At 32.3% G+C, this 23,938-nt stretch overlaps 1 protein-coding gene across 1 annotated transcript in view; it reads right to left on the reverse strand.

Annotated features, from left to right (window-relative positions):
- The window catches only part of LOC134269741 (probable chitinase 10), a 56,936-nt gene that overhangs the window by 20,353 nt on the left and 12,645 nt on the right, over positions 1-23,938 (reverse strand). Inside the window, exons 15-23 of the mRNA XM_062751945.1 lie at positions 19,330-19,434; positions 17,814-17,988; positions 16,169-16,421; positions 13,310-13,434; positions 13,098-13,215; positions 12,268-12,453; positions 7,813-7,935; positions 7,441-7,726; positions 6,942-7,294 (exon numbers count right to left, since the gene is read on the reverse strand). Of these exons, the coding sequence (XP_062607929.1) occupies positions 6,942-7,294; positions 7,441-7,726; positions 7,813-7,935; positions 12,268-12,453; positions 13,098-13,215; positions 13,310-13,434; positions 16,169-16,421; positions 17,814-17,988; positions 19,330-19,434 (1,724 nt within the window). The remainder of the gene's footprint in view (positions 1-6,941; positions 7,295-7,440; positions 7,727-7,812; positions 7,936-12,267; positions 12,454-13,097; positions 13,216-13,309; positions 13,435-16,168; positions 16,422-17,813; positions 17,989-19,329; positions 19,435-23,938) is intronic.

Here is a 23,938-nt window from a genome sequence, read left to right on the forward strand (position 1 = left end):
TTGCATTGTCAGTTGCGAAATAATGCTAGTAATTTAAATGCTGACTTATTTAATCATTTTTTAAAGGAAGATAAAAGTTGTGACATGTGCGGGTTTAATTCAGAAACATCATATCACTATTTTATGAATTGTCCAAAATACTATATGCAAAGACAGAACCTAATACAAAACTTTAATACTTTGCAATTACCAATGCCTTTATGTTTACAACTTATTCTAAATGGAGACAATAATCTTACATACAACCAAAATATTGCAATATTTAAACTTGTTCAAGAATTTATTGCAACTACAAAGAGATTTGCATGATATTCTATCTGCTTTTGTTTTTCAATTGTCAAATCACAGAACCAAAACCTATTTATGTTTTCTTATTCATTTTTTTGTAAATTTATACAATTATTCATATAATTGCCAGTCATATATGTTAAAATATGAATTTAAATTATATTATCAGCTCATATATTTCTCTTTTTATTTGTTCTCCTTAATTTGCCTTGTCATATACATTTCTACTGAATATATGCATGTATATATTTATATTTTTCAATGTTATATTAATAATATTTACTTGTACATGTATGATTTTGACCTTGTACTGTGGAAAGGACTTATATAGGCAGTGCCTGCTGTCCAATCCAATTATGTTTATCATAATAAAATATTGTTTAAATGTCGAGTTGAAGGCCACAACAAGTGTTTTCTTCTTTTCACGCGTAAGATTTTGCACAAATAATGCTTCATATGAATACAAAAATAGGTCTGCTAATAACGGGGTGCAATAGATATCCATAGGAATTTCAATAGATTGTTGGAAGACCTGGTCTCCAAAAACAACATAGATATTGTCAATCAGAAACTCAAGCATCTTTTTGATGTCAACTTCAGAGTCCTTGTGTTTTAGATGAAATTAAATCAGAATGTTTTTAACAAAATAATTTTGCAAATAACCAGTGACAAGGTATATGTAAGTAAATTATCTACGCGATCCATTTTTATTGAAAAAGCAGCTGTCAATGATGTCAAAATGCCTGGACTTTGATTTATCGTGTGGAATGGGTGTATAAAGGTGAAAAGTCTAATAAGTTTTTAAGCTCATGATTTTGGTAAAATTTTGTAATTTTAAATTATCCAAAAGTTCCATGGAATTTTTAAATATCCACATCTAATTTACACCACTTCTTGAATATATTGTTGCACAGTACTCTTGAAATTTCTCCTTCACTAATGTTAATATCTTAGTATGGATTAAAGAAAGGCGTTGGTTGAACATTTACTGGAACCTGCTATGTATATTTTTTTCAGTTTTGTACAATGCAAGCTAGATACATGATAAAAACATAAACTGATCACATATACATGTAGTCATCATATCTCGTAACAATATATGAGAATTTTGCGCCTTAATTCTTCATGGTATCTAGAAGTGAGAATTTTTAATTGTTAATTTAGTTTAGAATTAACTTTCAAATCTCTCTGACCTTTGTTTTTAGTGAAATCTCATCAATATACACAGTTTGTATTTTTTTTTTAATATTTAAGGAAAGAAGCTTATTTCAACTTTTGTTATACGATATAACATAACTTGGGGCAGTTTACGCTTTATAAACCGCGAAGCGGTTTATGAAAAAGCGTAAACTGTCCTACGTTATGTTATATCCTTAAACATAAGTTGAAATAAGCTTCATTTCTTATAATTTAATTTCAGTGTAGCCAATGAGACAATTTTTCCTCAGCTTCAAATTTAGCATTTTTTAAGAGTAACGCCAAGCGGTGTAATACGTTTGTGACTTGACTCATTGTAACGACGGCAAGTTATGTTATACAAAATGGATTAAATTTTTTACCCAATCAAATAAAATGTTACAATTAAAATTAATTATTGATGTATATTTAGATCATTGGTCTAAAATATGTGTAATTTTTCGCATGCTACTTATTTATGTCAACACGCGAGTTATGTTTTTACATACAAGAGATTTATGTCAAAATGCAAGATAATCAGTTGCATATCAACATACGAGGGCCGTTCAAAAATTACGCTGACTGTGCTATTATTTACTCTTGCAGACGTCATATAGTTATAAAATTTCACAGAAATATGTAGCTTAAAGATTCCAATAAATTTTGGGCAAAATTTCTATATTTTAAAAAAAATCTACTAAAATTATCGGTATGTTGATATCGTTGATGGAGAGGTACGGCGCACGACAAAAAAATTGAAGCAAAAGCATGCGGATTCAAAAATTTAACTCATTGATTTTCTAAAATTCGCGATATTTTTCAACAATTTTCTCAAATTTACCTTAAAATTGTTCTAATATTATGTATTTAGATTTCGGACGTAATATTTGAAGTAATAACAGAAATATAGTGATTTTTCTCTGATGCGATTTCCGTGAAAACAACTGTGAAAATGACGTCTCCTGAATTGACGGCACACCACACTTTTGTTAAAATATGTGTAATGCTCGAGATATTGGCAACATCGATCCAAAATATGCATTATAAAACATTTAGTAAACTAGGCTACTCGTGACATTCGCCCGCAAATAACAAATTGAAATTTTAGACAGTTAGACCTCTGTAAAAAGGCTATACGGGAGGACGGGAAGAAGATTATAGACGAAAAGTTAACTTTATCCAGACTGTAAAGAACTTGATTGAGAGTCACCAATATCACACTATATCTCATAAGTAGTTTTCGGTTTTAAAACAAAAAAAAAAAAGAATATTCTTTACTTGTTTAATAGATTTTAAGCTTGACAAGAAATGGTGTTTTCATGTTGAGTAGATAAGGTAACTCAAACTTTACAGGTACTCAAGGGAAAATGTTGAGAAAATGAAAGCTCAATCACGTATTTTTTATAATGCTTGTGACGTCGAAGATTTTGCTGCGCCGTGACTTAATGGTATGTCCTGAAAAATCACTCAAAATTAATACCAACTTACAACATTTTGATATGAAATTTTGAAGACCATATAAGTAAAGATTCTTTTATATTATTTGTGATGTTTTGCCCGATTATGTTGTCAAATATTTCTTCTGTGAAACAAGTCCGCGTAATTTTTGAACGGCCCTCGTACATATCTTGCATGTTGACATAAATAAGTTGCATGTTGGCTATGGAAGGGAATTACCGCCAAAAGTCTATGCGTCTTGCATTTTTATTCTTATTATGCTTACTTGCTAATTCTTTGGTATTATATTAATTATATGTTACTTTATTGTTCTCTTATTCTGCCTTCTTGCTTATTCTTTGGTATTGTGTTATTTATATGTCACTTTATTGTTCTTATATTCTGTCATCTTGCTTATTCTTTGGTATTATTGTAATTATTTCGTGACATTGGACTAAGACAATAAAAGAAAAACACTTGATCAGATTGAACCCAGTAAAAGGTTTAAGAAGTCTGAAAATACAGTCAATAAAAAGAAGACTTTATTTGTTTTGGCGTGCTTGTCATGGCCATTTAATAATAAATTAGATATAACACAATGTATGCGCCGATCATTATGATTATATGGCAGCATAGGTAAATGAATATAGATGATGAGCAAGAGAAATACCAGCTTGATCCAAGGAGTCTGGAAAAAACAGTACCCCCCGGAGACAGCATTCTTTGCAAAATTATGCCTAACAAAGTCAATAGCCACACGCAACTGGAACATCGAAGGTCCGCAAAGCACATCAACAAAGTGGTGGATCCTATTCAAGATTCGATCCATGCCATGACGCTGAAACGAGAAATTAAAAGAAAACGAAAAAACAACCGGAAAAAACAGTTATAATGAAAATGCATTTGAAAAATGGCTAAAGGGGGATAAAATATAAAATTAAGGGGAGGGAGGGTGGGTTTTTAAAAAATCTTTGCGTCTGCTTCATTCAATTTACAGATTCAAAAGGAATATTCTAGAAGACATGCGCATACAGAAATATCAAGAATTTTTTAAGCCCGATGATTTATGACGTTCAATGTTAAGAAACTAAGAGTTATCTATCTTTGCATGTAAAACATTAAGCTGCACGAAATAACCAGGTTTATCCATATTGGATAACCCCATTATATGTCACTTCATTGCTTTCATATTCGTGCTTCTTACATTTAACTTTAAAATTCTTCCATTCTTTATTTCATGTTTATATCTAAGTTGCTTTGTTCTTGTAAGTTCCTTCTTCTTTCTTTTAAATTGATACATAGTTTTAGTTTTAAACACATTACTATCATTATCTGAATTAAAATCGTAAATTCAATTACGCAATCCATGAAGCGCTTTGAACGAAGACCAATACAAATCGTGCTAATTTAATGCCGCATTATGACGCCAGGTGGCAGGATGTTCGCTACAATAACTACTCCACATTTATACCTCACATATATATAGTGATACGAAAATACAACTGTGTTTTGGCGCGCTCAGGATATTGCCAACGTTGGCATAAATAAGTTGCATGTTGACATAAATAAGTTGCATGTGTACATGTTTATCTTGCATGTTGACATTAAAAAAAAAGTCGCATGTCTACATAACTATGTTGCATCTTGCGTCTACGATGGTCAGTTAAGGGCATTAGTAAGTAAATTTACCCATTTTTAAGGTCTTGCGTTTCCAACGGAAGACCTTCTACTGATTCTGATGATTAAGATTATTCTTATTATTCCTTTTTTTTTTCCTTTTCCTAGACGCCAACTTTGAGGCCTCAGATTTCACTCATTTCTCAATGGATTTCGCTCAAATTTTCAGAGTTTATTTAGTGATGAGTGTAAGGTGATGATTGACAGAAAACAACACTATGCAGCGAAAGACCGGAGGAATGGGACCCCCTTTTGTGCTGCACCCCTTCTGGACGCCGCCACGACTTAACAGATGATGGATTGATTGTATATTGTTTAACGTCCCTCTCGAGAATTTTTCACTCATATAGAGACGACACCGTATGCCGGTGAAGGGCTTCAAATTTTGACCTTTACTCGGCACTCAGGGCCATTGAGCAGTGAGGGATCTTTATCGTGCCAACGCCTGCCGCTGACACGGGGCCTCGGTTTTTAAGGTCTCATCCGAAGGACCCGCACCTTTCACTTCAAAGTGCCGAGCGCATGGCGAAGGAACAGTTGCTACCCATTTTAACGACTAGGTCAGTCGCAGCCGAGATACGAACTCACGACCTCCCGATCACGAAGCGAGCGCTCTACCGACTGAGCTACCGTGAACGGTAACAGATGATGTGTAATAACTAACAGTGTTGGTACTTTATGAGTTGTTGATGATAATAGAACTGTCGAAAAATTGATAGCATTTATCATTTTATGGCCTGTTGTAAAAAATGTTGACAAACATTTCCAAGACAATCGGTTTATATTTCAACATTTTCACGACATCAATCCGCATGTGCATAGAACAAGGGTACATGTACTTAAAGATTTCACATGAGGGAGGTTGAACACTTGTATGGCACGCCAAATTCACAAAAATGAGATAAACCTAGTTTCACATTTGATAAACTAGGTTTATCGACTGTAAACTATAGTTTACAAACCGTAAACTATAGTTAACGATTCGTTAATCATCTGTAAAACTATATTTAACGGTTGTTAACTATAGTTTACGAATGATAATCTAAGTTTATCTGTTTGTAATAAGCGTTAACAATAGATTTTGTTGATTAACATAGATTCACGTTTGTAAACTATAGTTTACAATCGTAAACTATAGTTAAGAGTTGTTAATCATAGTTTCACAAATCGTGAAACTATATTTATCAGATCGTTAACTATAGTTAACGGTTTGTAAACCATAGTTTACAAATCGTGAAACTGTATTTATCAGATAATCTATGTTTTGCAATCGCAAATGATTGTTTTCAGTGTTAAGTGTAGTTTACGGTTGTGAAACATAGATTATCGCGTTAACTATGGTTTACGGATGTAAAATATAGATTAACGTTGTTAACTATAGTTTACAGTCCGTAAACTATAGATTACAACCGATAAACCTAGTTTATCGACTGTGAAACTATGTTTAGCTCATTTTTGTGAATTTGGCGTGCCATACACTTGATTGGCTAGCCCAAAATCCTGATTTAAATATACCGTGATTTGGGGGGAAGTCAGTCAAACCCGAAAGTTCGTGTTCATAATCTAAAAATCAGCAATGGCCTGACAATATTCATACGGCATGCCACCTCATTTAAATAAAAAGCTTCCAAGAAAAATTAAAGCAGTTACTGTAATTAAGTCTAAAGACTGTGTAACGAAATATTAAGGTTGGTACAAGTTTTATTAGACTTGGAGGAGCTAAGGTGACTTAGTTTTGTTGACATTGTTGCCATTTTTGTACGAATACCTAACGGTAGTACTTTTGACCCTAAACAGTACCTTCATATGAATTTCAGTTATTGGATATAAAGCGATTTAAAATTTGAAAAAAAAATATAGCGTTTATTCAAAATGATTAAAGTAATATTTTTTGAAGTTCAATACTTTGGAATTTTTAAAAAATATTTTTTGAATTACGAGTTATTTGAAGAAAAGAATGCATGAAACAAGAATCACTTCGAATTACAGTAATTAGGGTACCAAAGACCTTAAAGATTGTTTCCAAAAAATATATGCCTGTAAGGAAAATATATCAAAAGGAATAAAAATGAACATTCAAAGCGTACTAATAAAGAATTAAGTTTGAAAAGTTTTATAATTTTGCCAAATATTGCACTCCAGCATATAAATAATATACTAGTAAATCAATTGCACCAAAACTTGTGTAAATGAAATCAAAGATATAATATAAAGATACATACATATTAAAATTCTGTGTCGTTGTAACAGTTTTTTTTATAATTGAAAAAATATATTTCTTGCAGGATATAAATCACAAAATGAACATTTCTTTATAAATATCAATATAAAAATAAATAAAAAAAACAAAACTGAAATCATCATGAAAAATATAAAAGAAGTATAATTAAATAATAAAAAAGAGACAAGATAATATTAGGTACAAAATGATATCCACTGTTTATAGGCCTGTTGTTTAATAGTGTTGAGTTGATTATAGACTGAGTACTGGTTAAACTCAATGATGTCGTTGAGAAAGTAGTGGTTCTGAGGTCAGTGAGATTTAGTGGGGTACATTCCACGTTGTATGGCCAGTCACACTGGTCATTATTAATGTTGAACTCTAAATTCGGTGGGCAGGCTTTCACGTAAGCTTTTCCTCTAACACACTGAATAAACTTGGAACAATCGGACACGTATCTGTAGTAGCCATCCATAGACTGACTGCAGTCCACATCTATGAAAGTAAAGAAAAACAATACGTAGTATCAAGGACTCTAGATACGACCAGGTATGTCATAAAATGTTATTTTAAAGATATAGGATGTAAGAAACATTTTTATTATAAGGAATCAATCAGAGATAGAAGTGGAATGTTAATACCGTGACTGGTGACCCCTGAATTATCATTCCCGCCATTGTTTGGATCTTTCCCGTCGTTGTCTGATGGTGTTGTGTTGGGGGACCTACTTGTCGGCCCCAGGGTAGAGAGGGGGATGTGTGTAGGGGGTGGGGTGACAGAGTTACCGGATTCCGCGGCCTCCAGTGTGCTCTTCATCACCCTGGATAACGGGTACGCCCCATAGCCACATATATTGTTAAAATCGTCAAAGTCTAGCGCCCATATCATGGCACCTCCTAGGTTTTTCTTTATCACTTGATCGTTTATCTACATTTATAGAAGATGTAGACAAAATTGAGTACACATTTTCAGAAGTAACGGGCTTAGAAATGAAACACAGATCAAAACCCTACCTTGTGATATATGCTAAGCTGGTCATCAAACCCGATCCATAAGGAGCCTTCCACGAAGAATGGTGTTCTCGCTTGTGGGTCTCTAAAGGTTTTACCATTCCTCTGAATTTGCCTCTCGCAAATCTTTAAAAGAAAATGAAAAAGATGAAGACAACGAACAGTGATCAACTTAAAAAAAACACCCACAAATCTACAGAGGTCGGTACTTTATGGCCTCTTCAAAGAATTCTATTGATTATAGATCAGGACTGAGTTGCTCAAAACACTGGTTAGCGTTAACCACTGGTTAAATCTTTTATCCAGCGGTTAACTTTTAACCATTGGCTAAATTCTGTTGCTCAAAATCTATTCACTGGTTAACTTTGCTATCCAGTGGTTAAATATCGGCTAATGTTAGCCATTCCACAGAGGTGGGTTAAGTCCCTTAACCAGTGGATAATTGTGACTAATAAGTTATTATTTGTTGTAAATTTTTTTGGATAACAAAAGAAAGAAAGGCTATATAGACATTGTAATCAAGAATTTAATGTTGATGAATACTAAAATTGACATATGCAGTCATTTATAAGTCGAGTTGAATGTCTTTTTAGCAATATTAGGCAGGGATAACAACACTGTCAGGGATATGATAGGTTTTCAAATCTTCATCCACAGCAGAAATGTTTTAAATGGGTTATTTCAAAGATAAACTTGTTGGCAGTGCGAAGGATCTTGTCAAGTGGCCTTCCCCTGCTGAAAAATAAATAATAATTATTATATGTACAATTTAAACAAAATTTATAAATGAATAAAATTGTTGGTCATTTACATATAGGTCTAATTATTTATATAGATAAATTGAAACATAACTTGGGTTAGCGGTACCTAACATAAACTTTTAAAATGAATTGAGAATTTTCAACCCCCCCCCCACCTCCCTTTTTAAATGTCTTGAATAATGTATTTGGGTTTTTTTTTCTTCCAAAATAATATTAATTATTATTAATAAAGATTTTTAGTTATTACAGATATTGATGCTAATATAAACAGGTGTGGTGTTTATAAAATACACTTTGAATAATGCATTTTAGTTACACATCGAAATCTAATTGTACGGAGCGAAATGCATTAGTGACGAACTCGCTATATCAACTAGTATGTTCGACCATGACCTTTCCGTAATATTAAAAAAAAATACTATCTACTATCAGTGAAAGTACATTGTATTACAGGATGACATAAATGTGAGGAAAGTTATTTATTGTTTGAAAATGTTTCACATACCGCTGAACCGAATCTTTCTGTCAAGGTATGTATAAAAGCGATAATATAAGTGCGAATTTCCTCGAATAATAGCAGACGATGTTTAGATCGTGTAAAGGTGTTACGACTCCAATCAGTTATTATTTAAGCATGAGACGATACAAATTGATGTATTTGCCTCGTAAGTATAGCCAATTCTTGGATAGGAATCATTTTGAAGAGATATATGGCAATTCACTATGCCTGTAAAATATTTTATTTAAAACTAAGATTTAACAGTTTCGAGCAATTAAGTATCTCCCATCAGTCTAAACACAGCCTCATATCCATCTTACCTGTGATGCTAATCATCCTATGCCAGTCTATGTGCTTACTGCATCCTCCACTTGAATTTTCTGCAAAGTTTAATCCCAGCTGGCTTGTGCTTTCCTCACTGTTTGTGACTAAAATTTTTGTTAAGGTTTGATAACTGTTACATCTCGATATTTTTCCACATCTCCAATTCGGTTGTAATATTAAAACTTCTCACTATTTACTCATTTGATATTTACCATGGTAGCCATTTTTTTTGGTTGACAACTGGACAAATGTAATGCATTATGGGATACTAACCAGTGGTTAAATCACTTAACCTGTGGTTAGTTAACCAGAGGCTAATTTTATTTTGAGCAACAATTATTTGACCAGTGGTTAGTTACCCAGTGGATATAGAATTTAACCAACGGCTAACTTATCCAGTGGTCAAATTTAACCAGTGTTTTGAGCAACTCAGTCCAGGTGCCAAGGAGGGTTGAGCAACCTATGTTGAGCGGTCACACTCGCCGTGAGCCCATTGTATTGATCAAGTGGACAGAACATTTCATGGTCAAGTATAGTAAAAAACAAAGGCTTAACAAAGACCTGGACTGAGTTGCTCAAAACACTGGTTAAATTTGACCACTGGATAAGTTAGCCGTTGGTTAAATTCTATATCCACTGGGTAACTAACCACTGGTCAAATAATTGTTGCTCAAAATAAAATTAGCCTCTGGTTAACTAACCACAGGTTAAGTGATTTAACCACTGGTTAGTATCCCATAATGCATTACATTTGTCCAGTTGTCAACCAAAAAAAATGGCTACCATGGTAAATATCAAATGAGTAAATAGTGAGAAGTTTTAATATTACAACCGAATTGGAGATGTGGAAAAATATCGAGATGTAACAGTTATCAAACCTTAACAAAAATTTTAGTCACAAACAGTGAGGAAAGCACAAGCCAGCTGGGATTAAACTTTGCAGAAAATTCAAGTGGAGGATGCAGTAAGCACATAGACTGGTATAGGATGATTAGCATCACAGGTAAGATGGATATGAGGCTGTGTTTAGACTGATGGGAGATACTTAATTGCTCGAAACTGTTAAATCTTAGTTTTAAATAAAATATTTTACAGGCATAGTGAATTGCCATATATCTCTTCAAAATGATTCCTATCCAAGAATTGGCTATACTTACGAGGCAAATACATCAATTTGTATCGTCTCATGCTTAAATAATAACTGATTGGAGTCGTAACACCTTTACACGATCTAAACATCGTCTGCTATTATTCGAGGAAATTCTTATATTATCGCTTTTATACATACCTTGACAGAAAGATTCGGTTCAGCGGTATGTGAAACATTTTCAAACAATAAATAACTTTCCTCACATTTATGTCATCCTGTAATACAATGTACTTTCACTGATAGTAGATAGTATTTTTTTTTAATATTACGGAAAGGTCATGGTCGAATATACTAGTTGATATAGCGAGTTCGTCACTAATGCATTTCGCTCCGTACAATTAGATTTCGATGTGTAACTAAAATGCATTATTCAAAGTGTATTTTATAAACACCACACCTGTTTATATTAGCATCAATATCTGTAATAACTAAAAATCTTTATTAATAATAATTAATATTATTTTGGAAGAAAAAAAAACCCAAATACATTATTCAAGACATTTAAAAAGGGAGGTGGGGGGGGGGGTTGAAAATTCTCAATTCATTTTAAAAGTTTATGTTAGGTACCGCTAACCCAAGTTATGTTTCAATTTATCTATATAAATAATTAGACCTATATGTAAATGACCAACAATTTTATTCATTTATAAATTTTGTTTAAATTGTACATATAATAATTATTATTTATTTTTCAGCAGGGGAAGGCCACTTGACAAGATCCTTCGCACTGCCAACAAGTTTATCTTTGAAATAACCCATTTAAAACATTTCTGCTGTGGATGAAGATTTGAAAACCTATCATATCCCTGACAGTGTTGTTATCCCTGCCTAATATTGCTAAAAAGACATTCAACTCGACTTATAAATGACTGCATATGTCAACTTTAGTATTCATCAACATTAAATTCTTGATTACAATGTCTATATAGCCTTTCTTTCTTTTGTTATCCAAAAAAATTTACAACAAATAATAACTTATTAGTCACAATTATCCACTGGTTAAGGGACTTAACCCACCTCTGTGGAATGGCTAACATTAGCCGATATTTAACCACTGGATAGCAAAGTTAACCAGTGAATAGATTTTGAGCAACAGAATTTAGCCAATGGTTAAAAGTTAACCGCTGGATAAAAGATTTAACCAGTGGTTAACGCTAACCAGTGTTTTGAGCAACTCAGTCCTGGTCTCCAAGAACTTCAGCTTTCTTTTAAAATCAAATTAAGATTACTTATGTGCAAAACCAGATTGAATTATGAATTTCAGCATTGTTTTATAATCTGGAAATTCAGAATGCTTCAAACTTGTCTTAGCCTGTAGATGAAGAAATTGAAGGCACTGTGGATATCCAATGAGACCATTTCAGAAACATTTGAAAATATACAACTGATCTCTCAGACAAAGCTGAAATATTGAAAAGCTTGATTCATTATTGTTACTCAGTTTATGAGGTTGAGGTTAAGACCTTAACTAAACACACCGTACAAATATCCTAAAACAAGATAAAAAAAAACCTGTCAGAACCCAGAGGTTCTTTAGAGGACTTTTTATAACCTTTTCAGTTTTATTCAGCTCCTCCTTGTCACTCAACTATAGGGACAGTGATGTGAACTACAAATGACTCAAGAACTACTTTCACAAAAGATGAAATACAAAATCAAAGGTAGTGTTCGGAACCTTCTTATATATAGTTGTAACAAATTATCATAACAAAGTATTAACGTACATCGTAGAAAGGCATAAATCCGGCCTCTCCCACATATTTCCCCTGTGGACCGGGTCCGGTGGCCGGGGCACCTACTCCATAGTTGTTCTGGTCAGCCAGCGTGAAGGAGCGACCATATGTGGCCAGTCCCAAGACTAGTTTATCTGCTGGAGCCCCTTTATTTAGCCAGTAGTCTACAGCGAAGTCCTGAAAAAATAACATGACTGTGAGAACGATAAGATTTAATTGTGTTCTACCCTGGTCATTTTTATCTTTTACAAATATGTAGAAAATATTGCAATAACTGGTGCCGTCGTATGTGTTGAAATTCAGAGTTAAGGATGAGCTTCAATGCCTACAGAAAAAGTAACGGAATTACTTTGACTACCGTTTTACTCTGCTGGTATCAGCTTGAAAGTTCATAAGACATCGCTGTTTAATATTTTTCCTGTACCTTTGCCAATGGATTGTATTAAAGCAAACTTTGTTAATGATAAAAGCAATAATTATTTTGTGATTTCCTATATCGTTGTATTTAAATGAGATTGATGGAATAAAATCATTACATTCAGATATTATTGCCTTGTACTCCATGGCACCTGATCCCACTTCTGATGTTTTGGAGGTATGTGTTTCCTCTGCTCCTATTTCGTATTGTTTTATGGACCTTTGATCTTGAATACTGTTCGTTATTTCCATATGTTTCATTATATTAGTCAAATCAAGTTATGGCTTATGAACTTTGGAAAACTTCATAAAAGCAGGTTTATACTACAGAGAGTTACCATAATCTGTATATAAGGAATAAAAATATATAGAATCAAGATAATATACTGTATATAGACCCTTACCACATTGAATTCATTGCTGGTATCAGCAGACGATTTGTACAGTGGAGCGTTAAATCCAGTAAATTTTTCCCAACCACCACGTAAATCATATGTCATCAGAGATATGAAATCTAAGTACCTGTACGAATTGCATAATTATGTTGACATATTCAAGGAAATTCAAAAATTGTCTAAAGTCACATGCAAATATTAAACTTTGAATAATTTCCTACTTTGCCATTTCTCCCACATTATATGCACTGTCTGCTACGGCTTTCCCTACACCGACAGCTGCTGTCAAAAGCAGACGACTTTTGTTGCTAGTTTTGGCTTCCTGTTTGAATGCATCTAAAAGTTCCTGCAAAGATAAAGGCTAATTTATAATGAACTGGTTTTTCAGTTTATTTCCAATTCTACCACGATTATTGTAAAGATCAAAGGAAACCGGCGGACATTATTCTCCAATAAATCACAACGTCATCAAAAAATTATCAGATCAGAAACACGTATCAAATCTGAACAATTCAAATGCATGTTTGGCTGTAGAATGAAATACTTGTTTAGACCGCATCGATGTGTCGTCCACTCTAAATTGCATCAAGTTGCTGATGAATGTCGGTTTTTATAGCTAAGCGGGGCTATTCCACGGACCTCCCTACACATTAAACAACGTGATTTTAGCAGTAAAACAGGAACATGATTTTGTTATTGTAAATTCATTTTAACTGATCAATACATATTACGAACAAATTTGTAATTTAAAAAGGCTATTTTTAATGTAACGAAAGCTCAAATCGTCTGCATTCTATACACAGGTAAGCAAGCAAATTTTACCTCTGGTGTTAAATGAAACAGCGTAATCGAGACATGGTGACCTAATTCGTTACTCTATAGAGGAAACGATCATCCGTAATTTAGCGATTGTAGTATACATGGTAGAATAGAAATAAAGTCCTTGTTGTCGTGAATGTTGCAGAATAACCTCCTCGGTCTCGAAATGATGTTAGAAATATAAAAGCCTCGGCTAACGCCTCGGCTTTTATCTTTCAAACAACATTTCTCGACCTCGGAGGTTATTCTGCAACATTCACGAAAACGCGGACTTTATTTCTTAAATTTCTCAGCCTTAGATAATGAACAAACAATTTTTTGTTTACTCAGTACTGAAGACAAAGAAACTTATGGGCAAATTTATAAATGAAAGTCTTAAATTTTTAACTGAAATAGTACAAAAATATTGTTGAAATGAGGGTACCTGTAAAGTGCGAAACGAAATAGAAACGAAACGAAACGAAACGAACTGAAACGAAACGAAATCTGCCGAAACGAAACGAAATCTAAACGAAACGAAACCTACAGAAACGAAACGAAATCAAGACGAAACGAAACGAAATCGAAAAGAAACCTGCCGAAACTAAACGAAACAAAACTATCAAAATGTTTTTTTTTCTTCAAATCAAGGTACATTTATATAATTATATACTAGTATGTGTAACTGCATGTGGCATTTTTTTTAACTTCAAATAAAATTTATATAGTTCAAGCACTTGTTAATATAAAATTTAATTACCGATAAATTATGCTCCCTTCTCAGTCTAAGTCTCTGTCTCAGTATTTACATGTTTGCCAGCTGCAAATGTGCACGAGCGTACTATGCACGTATAATTTCAATGTGTGCAGTATTTTCTAATGTTTATATCTTACTCTTATTTTCGATCAGTCTTTATTTATCTAGATACAACATATGTATCAAAATTGATGTGATACATGTAAAGGCTCGATTATGTACGGGTCGAAATAAAGTCACTGTACTGTTGTATTGCGAATGCCTTAAAACATAGGATAAACAAAGACTTAGAGTATTTAGTATTTCCGAGGTGTCTGGTTTTATCGTTCATTTATACATGTAACTCCTTGTGTATCCTTTCTACATACATACGGTCCTATTTTTATCGAGGTAAAGAAAGGAGTGGTTTGCAATAATATCAGAGACGTCTAAAACGATTTAACTGACAAGAAAAAAGTCTCTCGAAGCGAACGATGTCATTTTTAAGTAGGTAAATTATTCAGTAAGACATTAGCAAAATATGACAAAAGCGTCAGAAGAGGGGGGGTCTAACCCCCCCCCCCCCACTTTTTTGCAAAGACATATATTATTATATAGGCATTGAAAATTGGAGTTGAACTTTTTTGTTGGTTAAGCCCCCCCCCCGTTTCGTTTCGACAGGTTTCGTTTTGATTTCGTTTCGTTTCGGTAGGTTTCGTTTCGTTTCGGTAGATTTCGTTTCGTTTCGGCAGATTTCGTTTCGTTTCAGTTCGTTTCGTTTCGTTTCGTTTATATTTCGTTTCGCACTTTACAGGTACCCTTGAAATGAGCAATGCTATTAACTTATTGTTCGATGTCATATCTTTTCTTTATCATAATAATTTCATACTATTGAATTAGAAAGAATATCAATGTTCTGTTCTGTTTTGTTATTTTTAAATTGCAAACCCAAACTAAATCATTTTCTACAATGAATGTTATTTTCACATGTATATTGTATGTTTGTATTCGTGTGTACATGTATGCTTACTATTAAATCTAGTGAACCCCTAGCGCCCCCTAGTGAGGCTTGTTATACAGAGTATCATTTATGGTAACGATCAGTAACATGACTTCCCCTTAAAAGTCTTTTTTTTACTTCCAGTTTGTGGCATGTGCTTCTATAAAGGTTGCACAGGCTTGACACGCTTTCCTCTTGTGAAACGAATATTTCATGTTGAAAATAAACTTGCAAATCGAACAAATCATGTAACTGTTATTAAAAAAACTATAAGACGTTAAGTTTAGATTTCATTGATAGAATGTATAAATTTTTTTTTTTTAAAAATTATTCCCAATATTTTCCAAAACAGATTTGTGACCTATAATTTTTTCTTAAAATCATAATGATTAAAACAATTTACTAGTGAAGTATCAGAGTTATCAAAGAACAAAGTTAACTTTTAAAAAGAAGGAAAAATCTTTATCTAAAATATTATATTCATTCACATTAAATCTTTATAAGTACATATATGTCATTATCAATTCTCCTGTTGGACCTTTTTACCTGTAGTAAGGTGGGGAAATTTTGGTAATCCTCTGGACGGCCATTACGGTTCGCAGGATACTCCCAATCCATATCGAGGCCGTCAAAATCATACTTCCGGAGCCAGGCTATGGCGCCGCCTATAAAAGTTCGTCTGGAAGCGGAAGTGAGAGCCATGTCTGAGTATGGCTTACTCCCAGCTGTCCAACCGCCCATTGCCAGCAGGACTTTTAGGTCCTTGTTTGTTCTCTTGAAAGCATTAACTTCGGCGTACCTGAAAATTGAAAAAGTGGATTTCATGTATCTGTGAAGTTTTCTACATCCATCTACTTGTGAATTCCTTCCTTCTTGTCCATCACCTATGTAATATAAGGGAGCAGGCGCCATGTGTGAAGGAATCATGGTAGTATTTTCCAAGAAAAACGAATTCAAATCGGCTGGTTTTTCATGCGGTCAAAAATCATTCTTTTGTCAGTTATATATAGGAATGCATAGATCATTTTGTATCCTATGCGAATGTAAGGATGACATTGTAGATTCCCAAACTTTCAAAACTAGACTCTTAAGGATATTGAAATTACCGCCATTGAACAAAGATATAGCTTGCCGTGACATATATTTGACGTCTGATTTTGGCCCTGACACCCCAAACACACAAACACAAATGGACACCATAAGTTTCTAACAGAGCCCCCAAACAGGATTTTTTTACAAACAAGATTGTGTATCACCATCGTTAACTTCCAAAGCATCAAAGCCAAAGTCTTTTGGAACTTATTGTCAAATACTGAGCCTGAAATTATTGCAACGGAGTCTTGGTTACAAGAGGGAATCATCCTTTTAGACAACTTCCAGTTTCTTGCAAGGAAGGACCGACCAGGTGATCCAATTATCGCTTATTCCAAGTTTGCTGTTATTAACTTGATACATTTACTACCACGAATTTACAGTACTGAAATTAGTTGTAAGCAGAATAAAGACTCATTGGTCTTTGTTTTGCTATATAGACCTATAGAGTCAGGCATCCATTGACCAAGGTCAAGCGCCAGATGATTAGAAATTAGCTAATGTCTTGGCAGCATTCAAGATGGATGAAAAAAGAAAGCCTGTTAAATATCAACCATGTCCTTGGCCCCTGTGTGCTGTAAAGTTATACATTGTAAACACATCGATCATTCACAACCACCTGATGCATTCACTTCTTTGAACACAATAGCGTCATAACTGACTATACTAGCTTTTTTTTATAGGGAACAGAAACAACGCAAAGATTCTAAAATTATTTTTGATTCTAGATGGCAAATATTTAGGTATAATGGGCGTCGTTGATGTGGGAAGGGTTGTACCGGATTACCCAAAATTGCAATTGTATGTTATCTTTAAACTTCAAATCAGATTAATATAAAATTTTAATCCCAGTCGATGTTCTCCAATATTCTTAAAGATTCTTACATACATAATATATGATCACTGACTAAATTATATCAATTTGATATCGAAGTTGATTGTCATCAGAATATGATTCTTTACATGAAAAAAAGTTGTATATTTTTTCTTTTTTTTTTTTTGGTGCAAAAGTAGTTTAATTGCACTAACATTTAAAACTCATAATTTCATAATATTTCATATTTCCATTATCTATTAATTGCTATGGTATTAAATTTACCTTTTGTCGTCGTTCCACTCAAAATTGGTGATATCATTGTTTTCAAGTTTTCCAAAGGCATAAATGATATGCGTGCACAAATTTGGGTCGATATGACTGGGTTCGAATTTGGCGATACCATTTCTGTATTGGGCCCAGTTTGTGTAATAACACACTCTTTTATATTTTACACTGGCTATAATATAGATACGAACAAGTCAATTATATGAATAAAAATATATATAATATACACAATAAAACACTGAAATAAGATAAATACCATGCATATTACATGTGTTATTGATTTTCTTAAAAATATTTTTTTCTCTTTCAGTGTAATTGTACTCGATTAATAACTGAGAAAACCCACTTGAAATACCTATTAGTTTTTTAGGTAAGTGTTTCAAACATATACCATATCAAACACTATGTACAAAATATCCCTACTATGTTTCATGTGTATTTGCCTTAAGTGATAATTTTTGAGGACAGTTGTAAAATCCTAAGAATATTTATTCTCCATCATCTGTAAACATATATAATTTGCACAGTAGTGGAGATTTATAGCAAGAAGATTACATTGACCAGATTTATAAGTGTCTTTTTCCTATGACTATAAATACAGTTTTTGTTACATCGTCTCTGATACTTGAGTATTATAGCGTGAAAACGGATATCTTTATTGTTAATGTACCTCAAACTTTTTTTGTGTTTATGCAGAAAATCGTGAGACACAATACATTGACATATACTATATAGCTGTAGATTTTCTCGGAACGTGTAATTTTGTAGACAGGCTTAATCATTGTTTCCTTAATGAATAACTGATAATTGTGAAAAAATTGTTGTAAGTACAAGATACCGTGTATAAGTGACCTCTAAGTTTAAGATTGACTTGTGTGAGAAAATTCTAGTTTCCATAACGAATTCTACGAAAGGTGTTTACTTTGTTTTGCGTTTCTTATAATGATGCGAATTTTGAAAGGAACTGACTCGTCGATAAGTCGTGTTAAAGGCATGTAGTGGGAAGTCAAGCCTTAAATGTCATCGGCGATGACAAAGTTATCAAACATAATGATAAAATGACCGCACCCTAGATTAACAGTGGAAAAAATTCCAAAATCACTGCACTAGATAACAATTTTGATTCAAAAGCAAATATCAACATTTAATTATGTCGATTAATAATTTGAAGTTGGTTTTCATCACGTCAAACCTATCCTCTATAACATTATAAGAAAATCTAAAGATTCTTTTATTAAATATGTTCGAGTCATTTACTTACATTTCAATTGTTTTCCCTTCTAGCATTAGCAATACATTAAATATAATAATTATTTCTCTATGAGATAGTCTGTTAGACATACATTTAAATATTAAGCTTTTAAAATATTTAGTGATATTCTCTATGTTACCCTATATGATTGCTTTAGTTTTTCTATATCTGTTGTTTTTATTTTTCAAAAAAATACGAAAATATAAAGTTTGCATGCATCACATACTTTGTTACCTGTTAACGAACAAAATAGCTGCTTACCTGTAAGGCAGATATAGGTCAAATAAATTACGGTCAATAAAAGGTGATTCTGCGACATTCCTGTCCCTGATTTTGTGACATTCCTTAATTTCACATTTTCAGATCAACTTCTGTCCACTTTATAAACGCCATGTTATCATTGTATTAGACTTCCTCATTGTAGATCGCCATCATTCTCTTGAATCATGTAAAACCCACGTACGGCTTTTTATAAATAATGTAACACACGCCTTCCCATGTAGGTGGCTCGATACAGACTGGCGTTTATGATCAGATGTCGAGAGTTCTGTTAAACAAATGGTCATTATATCTGCCGCACAGCCAACCCGATACCCTTATTTATAAATAATATTTAATCTACATGAAGTGACGAGGAACCAGGTTATTACAAAGAGGATGTATCATTTTAGCTCAACAGTTCAAACTCCATTTTACAACCAAAATTTCCATAATTATTAATGTGCAATGAATAATCTCGAAATGCAGTATAAATCTAGTTGTGTAAAAATAGCAAGGAACACAAAAACAGATATGAGTATGATAAGAAGCTTCACTTTTAAAATCTTGCTGAAATTATATTTTTAAACTATGAAAATTTTTCCTCCAGAATAAATTCATTCCTTATTGATGAAATGGGTACGTTTTAACAATTAACTTAAAATTTTGAAAATGAAATACATGTATATATCTTAAATTATTAAATCTCATGGCAAAAGCCAGAAAAAATTTCCAAGATTTTTATCAGAGTTCTTATGACAGATTCGATGCATGAACACATATTACTCCCTCCGTACATAGAGCTGATACATATTCTTTCATGCGGAATTGTAGCAAACAAGTTGGAGAGCTGGTTTTTTTTTAAAATTATTATTTTATAATTTCTTCCCAATTAATTCATTTCCCGATGATAAGGAAAAATTAGGTTAATTTGTGAAAGCGTAGGGCAAATCTTAAATAACCCCATAAGGTAATACATATAGTTGATATTTTCCCATTCGAAGAAGGAAATTCTTCAAAATCATATGTTGGTTTTGAATGCTAACTAGTACTTTTTTTAATATAACAACAACCAAAGTTAATTCAAAATTACCATTTCTATATTGGATTCCGATATTTCATAGAAAGATACATCGCGGGTTCCAGTAAAAGTTCTACCAAGGTCTCTCTCTTTACACCTCGCTAAAATATTAAGAGCAGTGAAGGAGAAACTTCAGGAGTTGTATGCAACAATATATTAATCAAACTCAAAAGTCCATTCATACAATACAAATTTGGAGCAGAGCAAACACGAGCGTCTAAAAGCAGAGTATGAGTTTGATAAATGTTCGTATTTTCATATTTCATTTAATCCAAAAATTAAGATTAGACTCATTTATTCCTTATATACTACTCACATAAACATTTCATATTGTTCGTCTACATAAAGCTGTGAAATTTTTTTTATGATTAATGATAATGAATGGAAAAGACAAGAACTTTTCGTAAGTTGATTTTTGTTTTTGAAAAATATAGTATTACACGTTCTTTTTTCCAGAATTTATCGATATGTAAACTCGTGCATTTGTACTCATAAATTTAATAAAGTAAGCACTTTTGTGTTACGTTTATGAGTACAAAGGCATGACTTTTAAGGAAAAGATTCTTATAATTCCAAATACGAAGAAATATTTCTCTTTGAAGCTCCATACAATCCGTTTTAGTTATTTCTGTATAGAGTAGGAGTACCTAATGTCGAGATGTTGAAATGAAAGGTAATCGAGATGATTATAAAAAATGTTCAACTTTAATTGTCAAAACATGTAGTAAAATAAATTGGAGTATATCAGATATAGATTCTCAAATCCCTATTAACTTTTAGAAAAAAAAAATCAAAAGCCAAAAACTTTATAACATAAGATTTTTATAGATCTCATAAAAACATTCTTTGTGATTAAAAATAGACTTTTGTTATCATAAAAAACTGATCCTTTCAATAAAAAAATGGAATTCTGAAATTTTTTATGTAATTGGTTATCAACAAAATTGCTTTGTTGAAAATCACTCTGGTTTTATTGACAAGGTTGATTTTAACTGTTTTTTTGCCCACTTCATAGACTTGTATTGTTTGTTGATATATTTTCTTCCTTTCATGTAGCATTTTTTATTTCAAATTACAAAGTTATAAGCTGTACTATTTTTAAATTCCTGTGAAGCAGAATTTATTCAAAATGTTTTACAAGAGAAGAAGCAAAACAATGTGGCCTTCAATTCAACATTTCGATAGTTCGACGATGTACTATATATATATATATATATATATATATATATATATATATATATATATATATATATATATATATATAAAGCACTATAAACAAAAGAGGCCAACTAACAACTAATTTGTAAGACAAACGAGATGATCAACTTTCCTTCTCCTGTCGTAATATCCCACTATCACCTAGTGTTTACATCCCCTATCCTATTCAATACTTAAGAGCATGCTATGACAAAAATCAATTCCTAAGTCGAGGCAAGCATGCAGAAAAGACACATAAGTTGCTTCTACAGAGATTTCAACAACCTCGGCATTTTTTAGAACTCAATGGTCGATATAATGCAACTTTAACCAATATCACATCTCTTTAAGTCATAGTTTGCCACATCTCAAGTCAGAGTTTGTACTAAATTTTACTACGGTATGCACCATCCACCTGATCAATAGAAAGGGCTCCCGATGGGTATGGACGGTTAACAGGGAATGTTTTCTCCTCCGAGGCACCTGATCTCACCTCTGGAAACTCCAGGGATCCCTGTTTTTTTGCCCACTTAACAGATTTGTATTGTTTGTTGAGGTATTTTCTCCTTTTCTTGTAGCATTTATATATATATATATATATATATATATATATATATATATATATATATATATATATATATATATATATATTGTTACATTCAAACTAACTAAAATTAAAAAGATCTTTCTATTTGTTTCTTTTTTTCATATATAGATAGGACTTTCTGGTAAATTACAGAATTTAATTCAAACCCGTTCCATAGATATCACAGATTTAAAACAACCCTTTTCTTTCCGGATCGGAATTAAATAGCAGACACAGTTAAAAGTCAATTTAACTATAGAAACATGGGGATATTTAAGTTCAAAATGGGTGAAAATTTGAATTTGAACGTAAATAACAAATATGTAAATCTACACTTAATTAATTACACATATTTTTATTTCTTATTTTAGCTCAGATCGATATGTCATATATATAGCTTCAAGCAATTAAATCCTTTAAAGCATTATTCGAATCTTTTTTTTTTTTAAATCATGGTTGCAATGCTCCGGATAAGCTCATTTTGGGTTAATAAGAAAAGATCTTAAACGATTCAGTTTACTTGTTAGATAAGAATAAAAGGCTTGTTCAATGAATAACGAGTAGTTATCTTGTTATACTAACTATAAAATACTTTTCTTTTTGTAACAAAATATTTGACTTGTTATCATGTATATTTTTTTGTCAGAAATGAGTATATCAGGCTTCGTACAATGCAAACCTTGCACAAGGAGGATGTTTTTAAAACAATGGGAAAAAATATTTTATTTTCCTCATCTTGAATACTCAATATTTCATGTCCTTTCAGTTTTAAATAATTTACAAAAACAAAGAAAATATATGTATGTAACAATTTTTATTTTGACAACAGCAAAATCAAATTCTTCCTTTCCTTTAATTTGGATTTTTATTCAAACATTGTTTATCATCGTAAATACGTTAGGCGGTATATGCTAGGGATTTGATAAAATCTAACCCAATGTGTTTTATCTCGAAGGTTTAATCTTCCTTGATCATGTCCCTGTTTTCATAAAGAAAACGCTTATTATGCTGGGGAACATATGCAAATTAGTTTTGGACTTGAATTTCTTATTTCCTGTTCAAATATAAAGGTTGTTAATTTTTGTATAAAAAATATTATGATTTCCATAAATATATATCTGGTCAAAATTCCTCGTAATGTATGATTTTTTTTTTCGTGCAAGAACATTTTATAGTACTGTGATTTTAATTGTGAATTTCTCAGCAATTATCAGTGGGAATGGTACATTGTAGAGTTTGTACATGTACGTTGCGTTTATATGTTCCTTATTAGGGAAATTCCAAAACATTTCGATAAATAATGATCGAGGGACATTAATTTTCATAATTCTCAAACAAGGTAGAATTTTTGTATCCACAAAGCCCTAGATAAACTTTCGCCAAAAATATAATTTACATATTAACAAAGCAACCACTAGCTGAATGTAAATAAAAGAAAGATTATAAGACAAAAGAATGTCCACCATGTTTTCCGGCATGAAAAATGTAGAAAAAATTAAAGTTGTCTAATGGTCAAAAGAGGGGTAATACATTGATAATAAATACATGTATTTTACTTTTCTGATTTAATATTCATGTTAACAAAAAGAAAATCGGTTTTAATTCTACTCTTATTAAATTATTAATTTTCACCAATATTGGATGTTAAAATTTTATTTATAAACGTTGCTTCTTATTATGACATATATATTACAAGTGTTTAGACCGCGAAACATTAACTGTAAATATAAGAAATATGCAGCTCGTGT

The sequence above is a fragment of the Saccostrea cucullata genome, unplaced genomic scaffold (assembly GCF_032062105.1).
Source record: "Saccostrea cucullata isolate Sc308-1 unplaced genomic scaffold, CSIRO_AGI_Scuc_v1 ctg382, whole genome shotgun sequence".
NCBI classification, from domain to species: Eukaryota; Metazoa; Mollusca; class Bivalvia; order Ostreida; family Ostreidae; genus Saccostrea; species Saccostrea cuccullata.